The sequence below is a fragment of the Juglans regia genome, chromosome 4, assembly GCF_001411555.2.
Source record: "Juglans regia cultivar Chandler chromosome 4, Walnut 2.0, whole genome shotgun sequence".
In the NCBI taxonomy this organism is placed as follows: domain Eukaryota; kingdom Viridiplantae; phylum Streptophyta; class Magnoliopsida; order Fagales; family Juglandaceae; genus Juglans; species Juglans regia.
This window is the reverse complement of record NC_049904.1, coordinates 5,199,946-5,221,745: the sequence shown is the minus strand read 5'-3', so window position 1 is coordinate 5,221,745 and position 21,800 is coordinate 5,199,946. Positions and strand designations below refer to the sequence as shown.

The 21,800-nt window shown below is 35.1% G+C and overlaps 1 protein-coding gene across 4 annotated transcripts; it reads left to right on the top strand.

Moving 5' to 3' along the window:
• Positions 1-12,245: 12,245 nt before the first annotated feature.
• Positions 12,246-16,664, top strand: LOC109021382 (protein AUXIN RESPONSE 4). 4 transcript variants are annotated; one of them, XM_035689431.1, is made up of 4 exons: positions 12,288-12,356; positions 12,466-12,621; positions 13,472-14,854; positions 16,190-16,664. In XM_035689431.1, the coding sequence occupies exons 3-4, from the start codon at positions 13,658-13,660 to the stop codon at positions 16,433-16,435; spliced, it is 1,443 nt and encodes a 480-aa protein (XP_035545324.1). In that variant the 5' UTR covers positions 12,288-12,356; positions 12,466-12,621; positions 13,472-13,657; the 3' UTR covers positions 16,436-16,664. The 4 variants fall into 4 exon arrangements, with proteins under 4 accessions (XP_035545323.1, XP_035545324.1, XP_035545325.1 ...); XM_035689432.1 differs by adding an exon at positions 12,789-12,827 and having other exon boundaries at positions 12,289-12,621; XM_035689430.1 differs by having other exon boundaries at positions 12,246-12,621.
• The last annotated feature ends 5,136 nt before the right edge of the window (positions 16,665-21,800 follow it).

Here is a 21,800-nt window from a genome sequence, read left to right as displayed (position 1 = left end):
TTCGGAACGAGTTATCATAGGCATGTGAAGTACATGTAAGATCTACAAGTATCCCACAGATGGCACCATTGTTAAATTCGTGTTTTGAACGCCTTTGGGCCAGACTCCAACAACTCATGTCTTCAGAACTTGGGCCTACAAAAGGTAGGGAAGGAGGCAACTAGGAGTGGGCAGCCTTAGGGCCGGGGAGTCTCAGATGCCAAAGTTAGTAAATTCTCTTGGAAGTTTGCAAATAAGTGAAAGAGTCTATGGATCAGAGAGCTTTTCTCGTATCTGAGACTTGCTATTTATATCGTAAGTTTGGGGGGAGACAAATCGTGTTTGCCCCCGCGGAATCCGTGTCATTGGTACTGTTTATTTTATCAGAGTCCTTTAATGAGACGTGACTCTGCGGTGGCGTCATTAATGTGGCATGTAGGTCGGATAATGGTGCCATTAATGCAGTGTGGTTTTCTGATTTCTCTCTCCCCTCTAGTATCCTTGGTGGTCCATTGATGTCTCTCCTTTTAGAGAATCGAGGGTCCCCCATACATTACGCCCACTACACGTACAATTACTCAAGAGTTGGACACTCCTCGATGGGTTTTCAGGTTGATGAGTCCCATACCCTACAACACGTTCCCTCATGCAGGTTACATCCAGATGAGTTTACCCATGGATCGAGTTGGAGACTTTATTTGTTCTGGACTGGGCCTTCGGTTCTTGTTCCCATAGTTTCTAGTGGGCCTGAGGGGGAAAATCCTTTACACATCAAACCATTTAATTTCCAAGTTTGGTGTGGCCTATGTACACAAATAGTCAATGGTTATAAAGTCTATGTGAAATAATATTCCTGCTTTTGTTTTTTGTTTGCCAATTAGCGGGAAACATAGATCAGGGACAATCAATGAGATGGGCGGTGGAGATCAGAAACAAAGATAAAATAGAAAGTAGTAAGGGTGAGAGTACTGACTTATGTTGATATGAGATAAGATAAGATAAGAATGACGTGGCTGTCAAATTCTCGCTTTGACACGCTAGAGTCTCCATGAATCTTAAAGGTACCCTTGAGCAATTCCTTGTGTAGTTGAGACTCTCAATGAGGCTCCATGGTGGGGTTACCCTCGAGCTGCTAAGGTAAACATGTATCGTTGGTTTTCACAATTCATTTCATATCATCTAATTATTATAATTTTTTTAAATTTTCACATAAAATAAAATAAACAATTCAATTTTTTTAAATTTCAAAACAATAATAATATTAAACAAAATATATTCTAATAATATTTTATTTAACTTTTAACTTTAATCTCAACTCATTACATCATATCTCATTTTATCTAAATTGCATAGAGAAATCAAAAGAGAGAGAAACTTAAAAAATTCAATTTTCAATTAGGAATCATTTTGAACAAAAACAAATTGGCTTAGTCCTATATAGAGCATTTAGGTTAAAAACAAATGGCCGGTGATGAAGTGGCACCACGTGGCATTCGCGAACTTGCCACTTGGCATGCAAATGAAGATTGACCATTGAAAACTTCCCCATCATTTCAACTCATGTGCCACGAGCACTCCACAGTGTGACAAAAGCCTCGCCTCCAATTAGACCCTTCATAGCTTGCCATCTTGTTGAACATGCATGATCAATGTGACTTATAAATGAGTATTATATAATGTGTCTCGACCAAGAGAATGGCTTGACACTTAGCTAGGTTGAAGGAAAGGTTGTGACTTTTTGTTTATTGAAAAAGGGCATGAAGGTCGAACTATATATATCCATGTGCATTTCGAGCTTTAAATTTTATCTAATTATTTCGTTCTATTTTACTTTTAAATGGAAGTATGTGATTTGTAAATAAATGGAAATCAATGAACGCGAAAGACAAAAATTAGGAAGTGTATAAAGAATCAAGTTTCAACCCTCTTGTGTATTTGATATCCTAAAATGTGTATTAAATGAAAGTGAGTCCTTAAATGAGTAATGAGTAAGAAACATATTGTAAATATACTATATGAAGTTCGGAATAAAACGTGGTTGATTTGCAAATTGTCTAAATTTTAGGATCTAAAATGCATTATAGAAACACGTTCTAACTTAATTTTGAAAATCAGGCAGAAAACGAGTCAACCAATGCCCCCAACATAGGCCGCCAAGGTAGTCTATATAAGTTGTTATTTGGACTTGTGTTATGCCATCAGGCCATATGCCTTTGGCAAGTTGTTTTTTAGACTTGAATGAACCTTTTATAGTAAATATGATTAATTACACTTTATCCTTTAAACTTTTACTTAATTCACAATGTACTTCCGAAACTAATAATTGCATCAAAGTGAACCATAGAATTTTCAAAACTTTCCAATCCCCCATTCCGTCTACCAGCAGTGTTAAATCTAACGAAAATTCTCTGCAAAGATGTAATTTTAATTTAATTTATTATCATTGACCATATAAAATATAAAATAATATATGTTATCAATTAATAATAAATCATTAATCATTAACCATATATAAAATTATTTTATACATAAGTTGCAAGCAAGTATGGATAATCTATGTACCCAATGAAATTATTTGATATTCATTAACTATTTATAAATTAATAAAAAAAATATTGAATGATTTATGATTTATTATTAATTAATAGCATATATATATATTTGTTATATGATCAATGATAATAAATTAGATGAAAATTACATCTTTACAGTGAATGTTATGCACATGAGCATCATGTGCAGTGAATTTTTGTTAGATTTACCGCTGATGGTAGGCGGAAAGGGGGATTGAAAAATTTTGAAAGTTTGAGGGTCCACTTTGATGCAATTATTAGTTTCGGATGCACATTATGAATTGAATGAAAGTTCGAGGGGACAAAATATAATTAACCCTAATAAATATGATATTTTATAGCCAATTGCAAATTGTGTTATTTCATGCCACACTATTCTTTTTGCAACGGTTGAACTTTTTCAATAATGTCATTACAATGATTTGAAAAGTTACCCAATAATGAATGGTTGTAATAAATAAAATGATCACAACCCTATGACTAGAAAGAGAAGAGAAATAATCCTAGTGAAACTTCTTGACCACTTTGAAGGATGAGTTTAAGCTATCATGTTATGTTTAGGACATTTTACTGTATCTTTGAAGAAGACAATGCTCTTTATGCTCTTTTTATCCTATTATTTTATTGCTTTGTGATGGTTTAACAGTTGGCCAATGGTACTATATTTTTATGGTTTGTAAAAGTTATGGATGTTTATAACTTTTTAGTAGAATGTTTATAACTTACTTCATTGGAGTCAAAAAAATCAGAGTTTGGAGTTGGTGCCGGAGTTCTTGTGTAAAACATAGTCGAAATTGGAGTCAGACTCGGGGCTAAGATTGGCTCTGAACTTCGACTATTTTTTATTTTTTTAAAAATTGTAAAACAACATTGTTCCATTTCAAGTGGAACAATGTCATTTTATTCTAAAAAGGGTTCAAAATTCTGGATACTTCCCACCCCTCACTTTCTTAAATCCCTTTAGTCTTCTTTGAATATGTCCTCTCTATGTCGTGACGTTGTCTTGCCGCCCACTAGCCCCACCGTGGATATTGCTCTCCAGCGTGACGGCCTTCCCTTCGCTATGTAGTCTATATCGCGCTAATGAAGTTTCATTTTATTTATTCACTTGATTTTAAAGCTGCCTAGGGTTTGACAATTTTATTTTTTATTTTTAGGGCTTGAAGATTCGGGGACAACTTCACCTCCCTCTTAAATCACTCCGTGGCTTGCTAGTTGCTGTTTATAACACCTCCAAGTATGGCTTACGGTGAATTTATGACTGTGAATTTGTTTGGTAGAGTTGATGAATTTGTAAATTTATGAATTTGTTGTTTGGTAGAATTTGTTAGAATGGATTTATGAAATTGTATGGCTTTTGATGAATTTGTAAATTTTATAATTTGTTAGAATGAACATTTTGGTCAAACATCACTTATATTTTGTAAATTTATGAATTTGTATGGCTTTTTTTTTTTTTTTTCTGTTTTTTTTTTGTTTTTTGTTTTTTGTTTTTTTTTTTCCAGAATAATCTCTTGTGCTAAGAGTTATTTAGGATGAGCTTCCTATGATTTGGGCAAGTTGTGTGATGAGCAGTGGGATGGTGTTGGGAAATTTGTGTGATGGGCAATGGGCTGGTGTTTGCGATGTTTGGACAAGTTGCAGCCTACTTATCTAGCTAGCCTTTTCTACCAGTAGATCATGCTTGATGACTTGTTCTTTATTTTTTCCCAAGTGGATATCATTAACTTTTATGTTAACTTTGCTATTAGTATTATCCTTTAGTTAAGTATTGTAATGTATAATTTTGTTTATTTTTCAAAACAATGCAAGAAACTTGGAGTTAGAGTTGGTAACTTGGTGGGAACTATGCATTTGGATGCAACTGTAGTTGAGATTGTTCGGCCTTATTTGGTTACACAAATGAGATGAGATGAAAATTGAAAATTAAATAAAATATTGTTAAAATATAATTTTTTAATATACTTTTTGTTTTGAGATTTAAAAAAATTGAATTTTTTATTATATTTTTTGTGAGAGTTTGAGAAAGTTATAATAATTAGATGAGATGAGATGATTTGTTTAACCAATTAAATGAGACCTAACAATCTAATTATGATATTCTATAACATTTGAATGGTTGTAGTCACTGGTTTGTAACTTTGTAGTTTGGTTATTAAATTGATTGGATTATGGGAGGAAGTCCCGAAGGGAGTTGTAACTTGTAACTTTGTAATATTCGTCTATGATTACAAATACTCATTAGTGAGTGTGTTCTTGTGTGATGTTTGCACTTTGCAGGGTTATGTATTAAAATCTTGTGTTGCATGATTACGTCTTAATGTTTATGATTCTATTATCTATATTTGATTATTTGTTTTTTTATTATAGGCTGATTATAATAATATAATTTAAACTTTATTCATGATGATGATATCTTTTAATTTACATTATGAATTTATGTGTTATGTTTGCTTGTTAATTTTAATAATAATAATAATAATAATAATCTATTATTAATTTATTATTGTTTGTTCGTTTTGTTAATCATCTCAAATAATTTTCAAATTTTTTTTTCTCTTTTGTGGGGTTTAAAGAGGTAAGAGATGAAATTGTTGATTTAAACTAACATGATATGTAGTAATAGAAAGTGATAGAAGAGCCCATCATTTTCTTAAGTTTTTTTTTTTAAGGTTCTTTTGGCCCAACCTGACAAAGAGTAACATTGGACTACCCAACTCCAAGTTGGGCTCCAATCTTGACTTCAACTTCAGGGCTCCGATCAAAGTCTGAGTGCGCTCCTAATTGAAGCTGGAACCAGAGCTCAACCTAACTTCAGTCCTATTTGAAGATGACCATTCTGATTCCGTCGAAGTCGGAGCCCACCCCGAATGAGACTGGAGATTTAGACACATAATATAGGCTCGTAACACTCACAATATCAAATACTCAATAAATAAAATAAAATTATTTTTTATATCTATCTCTCTTACCCTCCAAATTTTAAACTTTGGGTAAAAACATTTCCAACAATTATAACAATCATAAAGAATGATGGAAAAATAGAGTTGGATTTGAAATGTGAACTACAATGAATATATAATAGCATTTTTTTTTTATCAATTCTTCTATATGCAAGCACCGGTGCGAAACTGGCTGACGTGGCACTACCACGTCAGCTTATATTTTATTATTTAAAAAAAAGAGGTGGAAAACGAATGAAATGTGCATAAATGGAGGGAAACAAAACCAAAATCAAGTCGACGCTCGAGCTGAACCCAGAGACCCATCCTCGGAAGGATTCTGTCTGTCGCCGCTGTCGCCGTGGACTAAAGAACCGGTTGTTGCGGTCGCCGTTTGTCACACATTCCGCATCTGAGCCGCCGTCGACGAGGGATTCCCCTTGATTTCCAAATCTGCTTCTTCCCTTGCCACGTTGAGTATTTGTTTCTCTTCTTTTAGCTTTAATTTTCTATTGTTCTTCACACATTCTCTTGTATGTCTTTTACTAGTGAGTAAAGATCCAATGAAGTTCTTAACACCTGATGTTCCAGACGATGAGAGTTTCGGGCTTTGGGTATATGTTACAGTTATAATACTCTGAGCTATTATTTTCGTGAGTATGTTTTTATAATATTCTACCTTCCTTTTATGTATTTACATTTGTTTGAGAAGCATTTCAGTGGGTAATTCTGTGCAGGTATGACTATTCTGGATACGGGCAATCATCTGGAAAGGTTTGTTGGAAATTTGAAAATTTTTGCTTACAAAACTACATTGTTCTGTAACTATGAAGTAGTTGTTCTGCATAGTCCCATACTCTCAGAGTTAAGGGTCATGTATCCTGTAAAACGTACATACTGGTTTGACATTTATAAGGTAATACAATTCTTCTTGGATTTCCTTTCATATTTATTAAGCTTGATCAATACATTAATGGATTGTTTAATCGAATAGGATACTGCTTACTGTTGTTTAAGTGCAGAATATTGACAAAATCCCACTGGTCAAATTGTCATGTTCTTATCATTCATGTAAGTATGCTAATCTAATTTTTTCTAAATGTTTTTGTTGAATAATCGCACATGCTAAATATCATCACATTAATGACTTTTTGTTCTGTTCCTAAATCTGTAGCGAACGTCTTTCCCGAAGTAATTGCATGATACCCAAAATATTTGATAGATATAATTGGAGTTATATAGCATCTATAAATGCAAGTCCAGAACTTAGCACTAGTGCTAAAGAATTTATGAATGTTAAGAAATTAAAAATCAACCTCTCAATATCTAAAAACCACCTTGAGATATTGACATGACGTCTTCTTGGCTTTTAGCCATCCATCCTATAACCTCTGCTATCCTTTTTCACAGCATCCCATCTCAACGTTCATTAAACTAGAAAGGAAAAAGCCCATATGAAAAGGAATGCATAATATGAAGCCATTCTAAATAATTTAAGAGTGAAAATTAGAAACTGCAATCTTTACAAAATGAAGAGATATCCAAAACATTCATTCACAATGATAACGAATAGCCAAAGTACACAATTCTAAAAACTCTATCATTAGCACCTCCATCAATTATCCTAGTTATCATTCATGCACCAAAAGTCAAGGATACAAACCAAATCATGGACACCTGAGGCACCACATTCTAAGTATTCAATCCCTGCTGAAAAACTAGTTTAGATTTATATAAAAAAAATTTAACTAAATGGCATAAAATATCTTTTTTGCACCCTCCAAGTCACATACAAAAGGCCTGTAGTACAAATTTGAGAATCCACCAACAGCAATTTCCCACTGTTTAAAGACTGAAGTAGATCAGCCCGTAAAAATTTCAAACCATCACCCAAGAATATCAAAAGCATCAATTCCTTAGAATCAAGCTACTAGTGGAGTATAAAACCTTTGTTCATTCGTAAACCACTTCAACAAGACCAAACTTGAGATTGTCTTTGACATACTCTTCAGGGTTTATCTGTAGTTCGAACTGCGATTGAAGCTCCCCAAGTCTTATTGTTGTGTCATATAATATGGAAAGAAAACTACTTATCAGATCTTTACAAAACAAGGATAAAAATATTGAGGGACAAATGGGGGGAACTAACCTCTTTTTGGCCTTAGCAAGCTTAGGTATAAGGGAAGGTTCAGAAGTATTCTTCTATTGAAATACAAAGACATACATTAATGCCACCGCTTCTTCTATTTATATTCATCAAAATATAAACCACCATGCTCAATTACAACTTTTGTGTCGTCCTATGATTTTTTTTTTTCAATCAAGTCTAATTAAAGTGGTGCTATTATGGTTTTTAAATTCCATTTCCTACAGGGCCCTATGGAGGGAAAGTTGAAATGCTGAGGAATAAGAAATTGGAACTGCAGATTGCTAGGTTTTTTTTATGGTGATGATGACAGTGATGAGAATTTTGCAGTTGGTTGGAGAGCTCAACACTTGTGAACAACATATCTTGCATGTCACGGAACATAAAACTATAAATTATTGTCAATATTTTAGCACCTTTCATGGAGGAGTGAAACTATAAATTATTGTAAAATAGTTTGAAAATGTGTAATTTCATTTTTGAATCTAGCTGGATGACTCATGCATAGCATAGCAGGAGGTGTATTCTGTTTTAGACAATGGCTCGAGTTTTTATTTTTTATTTTTAAGTGGTTGGCTCCTTTAGGTTTCAGCTAGGTGCAGATTGTTCAATAGCCTTTGGCAGCTGCGTTAATGTTACCTTTTTAATGTTCAATAGCATTTGGCAGAAAGTTGAAATTAGTTTTGTTGTTGTGTATGAAAGCTGTTGGATGTTTTTTGTACGCTTGGTATATTTATATGCTGTTGTCATATGTTTTTTGGGCTGTTCAATTGCCACGCTTGGTTTGGTCTTGATTGGAGGAGGATTGAATTATGGTTGGCTATGTATATGTATATGACTGAATATTCTGATGTAAGTTAGACTTATGGCAATCTTAGAATTCTGGGCATAATCATTCACTACACAACACCTTTCAGTAAATGGTTGCACATGATACAATTATAACTTCAGGGAAAAACTAATCTTGGGGGAAAAATTAGAAAAAGTGCAAGGTAGATTTTGCTTTCAAGAAAATTGAAACATTCCAAACACCTAGCAGCACTAGTACCAACATGGTTACTAGTTTGTGTTCCAACCCTTGGAAGAAAATAGAATCCATTCCAATACCTAATAGTACCAATTCATAGTTACACCAAATAAAAACAGTACAACACATTTCTGAATTTCAGCAACTTAGAATCCAATTCTTATCAAATGGAAATTCATTCCACTACATTTAATTTACATTTAATTCTCCACAGGGATTCAAAGCAAAATCTCTTATATCATCCCAAAATATACACAAATACTGTGTGGAAGAACATATTTATAAGGTAGATGGTTACTTAAACCAGCCAAAATGAACCTAGACTTTTTACATGGAATTTATCAAAACCAAGCAAATAAAATAACAAAGGTGACAACCCAATACAAACACAATAACTTTCGCTTTTCCTTTTTTAGATTTTTCGCCATCTCTATCACTTTATCTTCCATTTTCCGTACGTCATACTCGCACTGTAATACATCATCCCACATCTTCCACGCCTTAGTCTCTCCAAATAAAATGTTCTCCTCTAGCAACTGTAGGATATCCTCCCATACAAAGAATTCACACCTTGCATCTCTCTGTACACAGTACAAACTCCCAATTAACATGATAAAATAAACTTGGCAACCAGCAAATCGATATGCAAATATGACAAATTAGAAATTGTTTTACCGTATTATACTTTGGCAGGCAAATAATCTCATTCCTGGATTTTTCTTAGTGTGGATGTCTTTAGTGGTGTTTTCAAATCACAACAACAAACAGGTGATTCCATGACAAAATCATTACATAAAGATGATGATTGGGATGATGCCACCTTGATTATGAAAAACCAAACCATGGATCCTTTGTATTAATCAAACCATGAAGGCAAAAATTGGTAAGTAAAGCCATGAAAAAAAAAATCCAGTAGTTAAGAAATTTTTTTGATCATCAAACCCAATTAACACATTGCAAAGATCCATCAAATAAGCAAGACAATTTTGTAATATAAGAAATTCTGTATGAATTTAAAACTGAAATCTTATAATAAAATTTAACACAAAAGCTTTGCATCTCTAGAATATGCTTACACAAATTGTGGTAGACTTGAATCTACTTTGTATGTACAAATAATAAAACTTGTATAATCAAACTTGAATAATCAACCAGCCTTAAAAGTCTATATGAATGCAGCCTAAATTAACCTTGCAAATTAGTAAGCAAAGACATTTTCAAAAAAATCCAGCAGTTAAGAAATTTCTTTGATCATCAAACCTAATTAACACATTGTAAATATCTATCAGATAATTAAGACCTGTAAACTTGCATTTCTATGTCAGAGAAACTAAATAAATAACATGTATATAGTAGCATGTTTCTCTTCCTTGCACACTAAGAGTATAGCTAAAGGTCTAAACAAAGTCAGCATAACGACTTTAAGAAATCAATAAATCCAAACCAGTAAATTATACAGAGTCGTACCTTCACCAACTTGCACGTGTTACATATAAGTCGATGGAGTTATGACTTCAAAGTCAAGTAGGACATCACAACTGCAAATAAAATACAAACATTAGTCTTTAAAATTGAATAGGAAACAAGCTCTACATTGTCTTGAAAGATGTGGATGAAAGATAGTTTATTGAATTAGGTCGTTCCTTTGCAACTGTAGAAATCTAGTTGCTCAACACAATTCATTAGCACTGAGCTAGCAAACATGATCACCATACATATGGAGTAATATTATCCTGCATTAACATGAAAATGTAACAATCTTCAAGATCCTATGATGTCAATCTCATGAATTAAAGGAAGCAATAGAATTTCAGGAGAAAAAAAAAACCTCAAAGTTTACTTCTCTTCCTTTTACCCATGGTTTCCTCAGCAGTAAGTTTGAGGTCAAAAAAGCATTTTATCTGCCCCACCTCCCAACTTATTTTATCATTATATCAAACTCCACAGTAAGATTTATATCCTATGATCTCAACCTCATTTAATATTGATTTAGGTTGGAATATGTTTCAGTTTAAAAAATCTCAAATTATTGTATGAAACTGTAATTAAAATAAAAATTATTTGTCAGAGAATGAGTAACATTTGATACAACGAGACTAATAAGAAAACATAACTAAAGAGAGTCCGAAAGCTAGTTAAGACTGAGATTGCATCAAATTTTACTCTCAATGTTGAAGATTATTTAATTCAGTAAGAGGTGGATTCTTCATCACTTTCATAAAACTAAAGCCATTCTACGTGACCCCTCATTGCAGAACTGGGTAAGAATCAAATCAAAGCTCTAGAAACCACCACCAGCAATGAAAACTAAAGCCTTTCATAGTCTTAGAAGGAAAACCCATTTCTCTTCCCCCACATCACATGCATGGGCATCTATATATGCAATGAGCTAGGCGAATCAAAATAATTAACCAGCAGGTTACAATATGAGAGGGTCATCGATCTTATAAAATATTGATGATTTTCTAATATTATATTCAAGTAGAAAAGAACAATGATTTCTTTCACAAAACTAAAGTAATCAATATATGCTTAAAATGAGTATGCAATACAGCCTCTAGCAGCTTTTCCAATACATCAAACCCATCCAAATAAGTCAGAAGTTATAAAATTTATCAAGCATGTGCGCGCTTACCCCGTTGTAAGGACTATTTTCCGGCGTTCACCACCTGAAGATCAACATTAATATAACAAATCAATTAAAATCAAATCATTGATACCAAGACACGAAATCCTCGGGTGGGCAATAAATTTCCATTCAATCAATTGCACAAGATCAGCAATATTCGGGTTAGCTCCTCTATGGGCAGAGGATGGACAAATTTTTTGGGGTCAGGGTTAGGGTTTCGGATTAGGGTTTCGATGCTATGTGGGCTTCACATTTCAGATTTGGTGTTTGTGGGTCTTGGGTTCGAGGAGAAGAGGAGTAGAAGTGCCTACCCACTCTGTAGGCTTTGGATTTCCAATATGGTGGAGAAGACGAACCGGGTTTGTGGCTCTGGTGGAGAAGATGAAGTGGGTTTGGGGCTCTGGTGGAGAAGACGAAGAAGTTTTCGTGAAATCCGGAAGCAAAGCGGAGGAACGACTTACTCATTTCGAGGGTTGACGAAGCAGAGTGGAGGCTTACTCGTCTTGAGCGTCGATGAAACAGAGTGGAGGAAGACGATGGGAGTCGGGAGGATGGGAATGGGGAGAAAGGTCTGTTTCTAGCGAGAGAAATCGAAGTGAGATGTGAAAAGGCAGAAATATGCAGGAAAACGCATTATGGGATTCAAAATGCAAAACGAAGCCGTTTTGTGCCATGTAGGACACGGTTCCGCGCAAGTTCTCCAAACAAGGTTGTGAGTAGATTTAGAGTGCGTTTGGATGTTGAACTGAATTGAGTTGAATTGATAAAATATTATTTATTTTTATTATTATTATTATTTTGGTTTGAAAAAGTTAAATTATTTATTATATTTTGTGTTGAGATTTAAAAAAATTAAATTGTTTAATATATTTTATGTTAAAATTAAAAAAAATTATAATAATAAATTGAGATAAATTTAATTTCTAAATGAAGCCTTATTGTTTTATTTATTTCTGTTGAAAAATGAGTCAACCGAAAACAATTTCGGTCATCCTAGTTCTATCTCAGTGCCGGTGCGCATGCTCACTCACTCACTACTCCTTGTCTCTGACACACTCGCGTACGGAAATTGGAATCTGTCATTTCTCTTTTCATCTTTAATTCTCCGGCGATCACTGATTCATAAAAGTCTCCGGCAGTGGTCTCTGATTTATTTTTTGCTATTCCAGGTTGCATCTATACTTCTCTCTCTCTCTTTCCTTTCGCCCTCGCATGCATTTCGTGTCCTTTGCCAGGGTATCCATAGTTAGGATAGAAGATCGGAATCTTCAATACTAAGCGCGCTCAGTGATACGCCGTCCAGAAAGGCGCCGGTCACAAGCAAGGTAAGTCTGTCCGACTGCGTTCTCTGTTTGTTCGATTCGATGGTTATGTGTTTGGATCTGAGGGATTCGGGCTCGAAACGTAGTGTTTGAAATTTATGTTACCCAATAGCCTCCTAAAACCTTCCTTGTTATCTCATTAATCTTAATCGTTTGCTATGGAGGACCAGAGTTATACGCCAATTCGATGACGCTATACACAATGCGAGGTCTCTCTCTTTTTCTCTCTAGTTTTATTTTCTGTTAAGATTAATTATTTTTTAGTAAATATCAAATTTTATTGATCTGAAGATAAATTAAATACGGATTTAACTTTTATTTATTTTTACCTATGTATTTCTGGGTTGCCGTGGAATCAATATTTAATCGTGTTTGCTTTTTGAGAAATCAAAGAAAATTGAAGTTTGAAGCTTGAGCGGTAACCAAGAAAAACGGAAACTCCTGCATCTTGTGCGTATTTTTCTACCAAGTTATCATCTTTAACCGGGGAGAGGGTTTAACCTTTGTGATTTGCAAACATGCTCTTTGATTTTAGGTGTTGTTTTACACTTTATCTTACTCTCGTTCGAATTTTTTACACTTCATCTTGTTTTTATTTTCACCTCTTATCCATGTGTTTTGGAGATGAAATATGCATGTGAAACAAGTAGTTCCATCTAGATTATGGATTATACGAATTAAACAAAGCTTCTCTTTTTTCCTTCAGAGTTCTTTGCTTTGGCCGGCCACATTTTACTCTACACCATCTTTGTGAAGTGTAAATTGGAAAAACTGTTTTTGCTTTTGTGCTGTTTGTCTAAAGGTGTGAGTTTGTTTTTCTTGGGTATTGCTTCATTCGCATTCCAAATTTCAGATCTAAAGTCTCATGTCCCAAGCAAATTGACTAATCACCAACTGACGTGACTTCGCGGCATTGAACAAGAAGTCTCAGCCACTGTCAAGATCCCAAGAGCACTGTATCACCAGCTTCCTCCAATTGCCGCCTGTCACAAGAGACATCCAAGATAGGTAATTGCTTTTAAAGCTCTAAAACTTGTCAATGGCGATTATAACTGAAGAGCAAGACCAGCCCCAATCCCCCAAGAGATCACACTCCCAAACCCAACCACCCAGAAGTGACAAACTCATTTCAACTCCCAATTCGAAATCCCAAACTGCCAACCCCTTTACCTTCTGGTTCTACTTCACCCTGTTAGTCTCCCTCACCACCCTTGTTTTCATCTCCCTCTCTTATCTAAGCCCTCATCAAGACCCCAAGTCTTGGTTTTTAAGCCTACCCAATAATCTTCGTCAGCACTACATAAAGGGTCGCATTATTAAGGTCCAAACAAGCCCAAAACAAGCACCCATTGAGGTTTTTACCATGGAACACGGCCCTGTTGGGTCTGAAAATGTTGTGTTAGTTCATGGTCTGGGTCTTAGTTCCTACTCCTTTCGTGAAGTTATCAGTATTTTAGGCTCAAAAGGTGTTCATGTGGTTGCTATTGATTTACCTGGAAACGGGTTTTCTGATAAGTCAGTAGTAGAGGTTGTTGAGGGAGGGAATGGGGTTTTTGGCAGGCTTTTGGATGTGTATGATGAAATCCAAGAAAAGGGTTTGTTTTGGGCATTTGATAAGGTGATTGAGACTGGGCAGATTCCTTACGAGGAAATTGGGAACCGGGTTTCAAAGAGGAAGGTCATTAGACCAATTGAATTGAATCCTGATGAGATTGGGAGGGTGTTGGGGCAAGTGGTTGAGACAATGGGACTGGCTCCTGTGCATTTAGTTTTGCATGATTCTGGTTTGGGCTTTGGTGGTAATTGGGTTTTGGAGAATCCAGGGTTAGTGAGGAGTGTGACGCTTATTGATACTGATTCTAAAGCAGTAGGGGCATTGCCTTTGTGGATTTTAGAAATTCCAGTTGTTAGGGAGGTCGTGCTGGGTGTTTCAATTGTGTATACACAGTTTATAAACTTGTGTTGTTCAAGGGGGATTGGTGTTTCAGATGCAGAGGCACATAGACTTCTTTTGAGGGGAAGGGATGGTAGGAGAGCTGTTGTAGGTATGGGGAGGAAGATGAATCAAAGCTTCAATATAGCTGAGTGGGGTGGTTCAGATGGTTTAAAAGATATGCCCATGCAAGTTCTTTGGTCTAGTGATTGGTCCAAAGAATGGAGTGAAGAGGGACATCGTGTTGCTGATGCACTTCCACAGGCAGCTTTTGCCACACATTCTGGTGGGCGGTGGCCTCATGTGAGTATTCAATCTATTAAGTAACTTTCTTCTTTTTTGCTTGTTTTTCTTGTATTTGAGTAATAATAATTGGTGGGAGGGTTTTGACATTGGTAAAGAAATTTGAATCTCCTCCTCCCCTGCCCCTCCAATCGAAGGAAAAGAAGAAAATAGAACTCCATATGGCACATCAAATGGAGATTTTTGACTCTTTTGTGATTGTATGCTAGTGTTATTCAACTTTTGTTTGCTCAATGAGGGAGGCCATCTCTAGGTTTGCCCTGAAATACAATGTCACTAATCAGTGGCAACCCGATACTCCTTTTAAAGTGTTCCACTTTGAGATTGCTTGGCAATTTAGGTCTGGGAAGATGTCCAATTTTTCTGTCCACCTTTTGATGGATTTCTTAATAGAGTTGGAGGTAGTGGACCTGCTGTAGATAGAATTACAAGCCTGGACCTGTTATTGATACAGTTACATGCTTACCTTTTTTGTGATGTCCAGGACTGTTCTCTTCACTCAGAAATATGATTACTTTTTCAAGTAAATTGTTTGTCTCCCCATACAAGGTTTGACTGTTCATTATCATTCTTTATAAACCCAGGGCAGAACCATTATTAGCTTAAACTACAGTTATCTTAGAATCCCAATCATCGTTAACATAAATTATTTCATTTGATTTGCTATTGGGAACCGCAGGCGGGGTGGGGGGTGGGGATTTTGGTGTATTGCATTTGTTTTTGGGCTCAACCCCACCAAGGTAAAGAATGATTTGACGTCTGCCCAAATTAAGTTACAATGTATGGGGTATTGTTGTCACGTCTATTACATATAAAAATTAAAATAAAAATTTGTTGTCACGTCAATGAGAATAATCACAGAAAATTTTAAAATGTTATTAAGAAGTTCATCAGTGCCATGAGTTACATATGAGGTGTTTAATTATCGTATATTAGAACTAAAGTAATTATGTTGCTTCCCAAAGTAGGTTCAGAAGCAGGCTGAGCATTCTCTCAATGTTCACCTTTTTCTATAACCTAATTTATCTTCCTGTCTTGGGATTTTGTAACTTTCGAGTATTATCGTTATTTGATATTGGATTGAGCATGGTGTAGCCTGCAGAGTGAGGAAGAGTTTAGAGTGAGATTTTGTATAATGTTTCACCTGTTGTTTCTGATTCTTATAAGTTAATTTGATCTCTAGTCTTAGGATTTCGTAACTTTGGAGTATTATCATTGATTTGGATTGAGTGTGGTGTAGCCTGCAGAGTGAGGAAGAGTATAGAGTGAGATTTTGTATAATGTTTCACCTGCTGTTTCTGATTCCTATAAGCTCTTTGTTTTTATGATCTTCAGAAGGATGCAGCGGATAAGCTAGCTGAAAGTATTGTTCAATTTGTTTCCTCATTACCCAAATCTGTCAGAAAAGTTGAGGAAGAGATTATCCCAGAACATATTCAGAAGATGTTTGATGATGAAAAAAGAAGTGATAATCCCCATCACCATGCTCATGGCGGCCATGACCACCATGATAGTCATGCTCATGCTCATGGAGCTGGTTACATGGATGCATATGGGCTTGATCGCGGATGGTCAAGTTGATGCCTTTTCCTTTTCTTCTCTACCACTACTTGGCAGTGATTGCAACTGAACTAAATGTTAGATCTTGCCCAGGGGCTTTTCCTTTTGATGCCATAGATACTTGGGATTTCTGATATCATGACATGCTTGATACCTCCATGGAAAAAGCTTCACATCATATATTAACGTTCACAACTTTTGAAAATGTAATGTTGTATTTAATCATTAAGGTGAGCTCAATTTAGTACAACCGAAGATAATGTCTTATTGCTCTTTCTAAAATTCCCATTTTCATCATTTCTTCATTTTGTATTTTTCATTTATCTACTAAACATAATAGATTACTTTTTTAATGTTTTCCTAGGATTGGTTCAATAATTTGGTCTGACCCATTGGAATGGAGAATGGTCTGTTTGTGAAGGAAATGGTTTTTAGAGATGGACTGTGTTAACGTAAAAAAATGCACAGTCCGGAAGGGAAGAGAGATCCATTCTCGAGACGCGCTGAGATGGTCAGGGCCTCGATCGATGATGTGTAGAGCCCCTGACAGTGGTCCGGTGTGGTTGTATGGTGTCGGTACATACATCTATGGTGATGAACAATATGTAAATACACAGGAAATAAGAATAGATGAACAAACAGATTTATGTGGTTCGACACTAGGCTTACGTTCACGCGGGCTTGAGGCGGGGAGATTCCACTATAATAAGTTTGTTTATAGTCTCTCATAGCCTCTCATTTCTCATTGTACAATAAGAGCTGCAGATCTATTTACTGGAGAAGCGGTTCTCTCTGGAGCTCTCAGGTTGAAGAAGCAGTCGAAGAAGAATCGAAGAGTTGGAAGTCCTTGAAACCGTAGGCACCCTACCCCTTTTATCTGACTCTTTTCATGCATGCACCTCAGTAGTGGTGAGGGATGTGTGCTTTGCATGTCTCACCGTCTCTTCATTTTCTATTTTCTCCTAACACCTTCTATTTTCTCCTGACACCCTTACCCCTAGTACCTTCTTGTCCCCTCTCATTCTCACTCATTTTGTCTTCTAGTGATGACCCGCTTTGTTGGGCTGGGTCTTGAAAGCCATTTTGGACCTGGTGTATTTTATCCTCTCATAGACTATTTTGAGAAACACCAGGTGGAGGTTGAGAAGATAGTACTGTGAACTATTCTGCGTGGGATGGGAGAGCAGACATTCATTACAGGTAAAAGTAATGGCCCTTCCATGGAGAACCAGATGAGAGAAGAGGGAAGGATAATAGATTCTAGAAGCCTATAGATCTCTATAGGTAAAAAAACAAAAGAAAGATTTGTTGTTCAATTGTTTGGTTGGGAAGATAGTATTGTGAACTACTACTCTGTCAATGTGTAGGTATGAGTAACGGGAGCTGGCATGGTGGAGGTGATTCAATTCCAGTTTTAGTATTTATCATACAAATTAATTAATTAGGTGTTTATCTTGCACTAATTGGTATAGGAACTAGGAAGTAAGTTTGGTCAAATTGAGATCTCTTTTCCAACCATCTTTCAATTGTTAACACGAAATGTAGGAGCTGCTACTACAAATAGTACAATGAGCATCCTCAATCAATGATGTAAAATACAATTTTATATATAAAAAGTGACGGTAGATACGATAGAGTCTTCTTTTTTAAAAAGAGTAAGATCTATTATAAAAAAAATTAATTTTTTATATGAATTTCATATTTATCTATTAAAAAAAAGATTGTAGAAGACTTTCATGTCCAAAACTGTAAATACGAAGAATATTTATCAAAACAGAGATCCAACAGAGGTTGTAAGGTCTGTATAGTGAAAGTGTTTCAACTTATTTTATCTTATCTCATTTCATTATTATAATTTTTTTAAATTTCCACATAGAATATAATAAACAATTTAACTTTGTCAAATATCAAAGCAATAATAATATTAAAAAATAATATTTTAACAAGATTTTATTTAACTTTTAATTTTTATCTAAAATAATCTCATGTCATCTCACTATCCAAACCCAACCTAATTCCACCTTCTGGTGAAACTGTTCACATGTCTAAAATATTTTTATTTGGTTTCTCTCTCCAATTCTATTTTTCCTAGCTGCCTTCGTTTGACCTTATTTCGTTTGAGCCCCTCTCCCCTCTCCCCTCTCCTTTGTTTGGTGCCATCTTCTTCCTCAGAGTAAAATTGTTGCTTGATCGAAAGCAAGCATTATTGTGCTTCAAGCTCTTCTCTCTCTAGTTCAAGCATTGACTTCATAAGCTGCAAAGCACATTGAGAAAGAGAAGCAAAAGAAGTGGAGGAGAATGGTCGAAAAACCCTAAAATCCTAGAAATGGTTCTTCTCTCTGAAGACCAGTAAGGCTATGTGTTTTCTTCTTTTTCTTGATGTGGAGATTGACGAAGAATATTCCATCTATTGATAGAGGATCAAGCTGTAGAATTTGTTTTGGTCTCACATGTACCTGCATTTAAATAAAACATTTATAGTGTTGGATCTCTGTCTTAGACTCTTTGGAGCTGAAAATTAGGAGTTCATTTCGGGTTCATTGACGTGGGATTTGCAAGAAAAAAAGAGCTTTTTTCTAGGTGTTGTCGTCTCTATTGGGTATTTGTAGTTTATCGATTTGTTTTAATATTTGGGTTTTGTGTTGTTTGGATGAAGGCATTGTTGAATAATGAAGAACAAATGGAAGCGGAATTTTGACAATATGGTGACACTCCCGTGAGGGTATTTGTCCCACAAGTTGGTGATGAACAAAGAAAATTGAATACATTCATTTGTGCACCAATGACTCCTATTTATAGGCCATCATGCACCGGTTGGCAAAGAGTATAACCATTGGTAAACCAATAGTAACCCAAAGGTCACAACTTTAAGAAGTAACACAACCTTTTGACTAAATTAAAAGGTTGTCTCTTGACACTTCACTAGTCACACACAACATTTTGACTAAATCAAAAGATTGTGTCTATTGACACTTCCTTAAACATCACCCCTCATGGGAACCATCACCATGTTAGAGGGTGTTATTCCAAGGGGTACACCGTTTGGTGATTACACCCCTTAGAATAACATCTCCCACGTGATCACACAAAATGGTGACGATCCAGTTAAGTATTTTACCTTGGTACCAATATGAACTTTCCACTACTCAACTCTCATCTGTTACTCTTGCAGATCGACGTCAGAGCATGACAAGTCTTTACGTGCACACGTTTTTTGTCATTACCTTATCTAACCACACCTTTTACCATATGTGCTTCCACTGATCACATATTAGGAGTGACTTCGTTTCACTAAAAAAAAAAAAATTTAGTGAACGACATCAATTCTCCGTAACTAGATCAATAAGCCATATCCTGTTATTGGATTAATTATTCATTCCCCCATCACAATTGACTATTTCAGCCGAATATACATAACACATGTATCGACCTGCGTTTAATTTTTGTGAAGTACTTATTCTAGAGGCTATTCTTGAGGTTTTTCCTAATTACCTTATCAACGATTTGCAAATAATTAATCGTTTACTTGGGTAATCAAATCACATTTCACTAAAACTTTAGTGAATGTCACTGAAATTTCGTTAAGTACTTACTCACCTGAGTCTTTCCTTAATCAACTAATCAGCGACTTTACCATGATCAACATTTTACTTGGTTAATCAACCTGTACTGAAATTTCATCAAGTACTTACCCTAAGGCCATTCCTAAGGTTTTCTTGATCACCTTATCAATGACTTTAGAAATGACCAAAATTTTCATCTGGGTATCACCATAACTCCAATTTTCTAGGCGTTCCCAGAATTTATTGAGTTATGCATGTCGACCATGAGATTGATTCACCTAGGTTTCTCTCAATCCCATTCTAGTCACATGTTCTCTGAATTTCTCTGGAGATAAACTTTTGGTCATCGGATCTGCTACCATTTCGGTCAAGGAAATAAAATTAATCTTGACCTCACATCTTTCCACTATATTTAAAATATAGTAATAATGCACATCAATGTGTTTTTCCTTGGAAATCTGTGTTCCACTTTTTATCAATGAAATGACAGATTGATTATAACAAAACACATTGATTGGTTCTGTGGATGTACCCAAATTTAAGCTTTCAGCAAAGTATTTTATCCACACCGCATTACTCACTGTAGTACTACAAGCAATATACTCTGCTTCCATAGTAGACTTAGCAACACAACCTTATTTCTTACTTAACAAAAAAATTGTTGTTCCATCAAATAGAAATATATATCAAGTTATAGATTTTCTATCATCTACATCACCTTCTAAAATCAGCATCACTATAGCCGAGTAATTCTAGATCAGTGTTCCCAAAGCACAATTTCAAATTTTTGGTACCTTGTAAATATTTTAATATACGTTTCACTACTTGCCAATGTTTTTTACCTGTATTGGATTGAAATCCGCTTACCAATCCTACTGCATGGCAAATATCTGGTCTAGTACTTGTTATTGTATACATGAGGCTTTCTACAGCTTGAGCATAGGGAACTTTAAGCATTTCACTTATTTCCTCATCTTTTGGGCACATACTTTTATTTAAAGTATGAGCTTTGCAAACAGGTGTACTTAAAGATTTACAATTTTCTATACCAAATCTTTTAAACACTTTTTCTAGATATTTTTCTTAATCTAAATACAATAGATTTGAATTTCTATCTCTAAAAATTCTTATACCAAGAACATAGGCGGCTTCGCCCATATCTTTCATTTCAAATTTAGATTTCAAGAATTATTTTGTTTCATGCATTATATCTAGACAATTACCTGCCAATAATATATCATCAACATACAATGATAATAATGTTAATTTATGATCATTTTTTCATATGTATACACAATGATCTAGTGGACTCATTTCATATCTCATTTCCAAAATGGCTTGGTGAAATTTCAAGTACCACTGTCTTGAAGATTGCTTAAGTCTATACAGTGACTTTCTCAACCTGTAGACTTTCTCTTCATGTCCTTTAATTTGGAATCCTTTTGGTTAAATCATAAATATATCCTCTTTTAATTCACCATTGAGAAAAGCTGTTTTTACATCTAACTAATGTAATTTCAAATTCATCTTGGCAACAATGGACATGATGATCCTTACGGATGTGAACTTCACCACAGGCGAATATGTATCCACAAAGTCTACACCTGGTTGTTGAGTATATCCCTTGGCCACTAACCTTGATTTGTACCTTTCCAAACTACTATCAAGTTTAAATTTTCTTCTGAAAACCCATTTACAACCAATAGCTTTTCTATCTTTTGAAAGATTTGTTAACTCCTAAACATTATTTTTGTTTATTGATTCTATATCTTTCATGGCCTCAAGCCATTTATCTGAATCAATACTATTGACTGTCTCAAAAA

Bases quoted from the DNA above. Each gene is read 5' to 3' on its own strand.
- LOC109021382 (XM_035689430.1), top strand. From the start codon at position 13,658: ATGGCGATTATAACTGAAGAGCAAGACCAGCCCCAATCCCCCAAGAGA. The intron at 14,855-16,189 runs GTGAGTATTCAA...TATGATCTTCAG, and splicing joins CTGGTGGGCGGTGGCCTCAT to AAGGATGCAGCGGATAAGCT.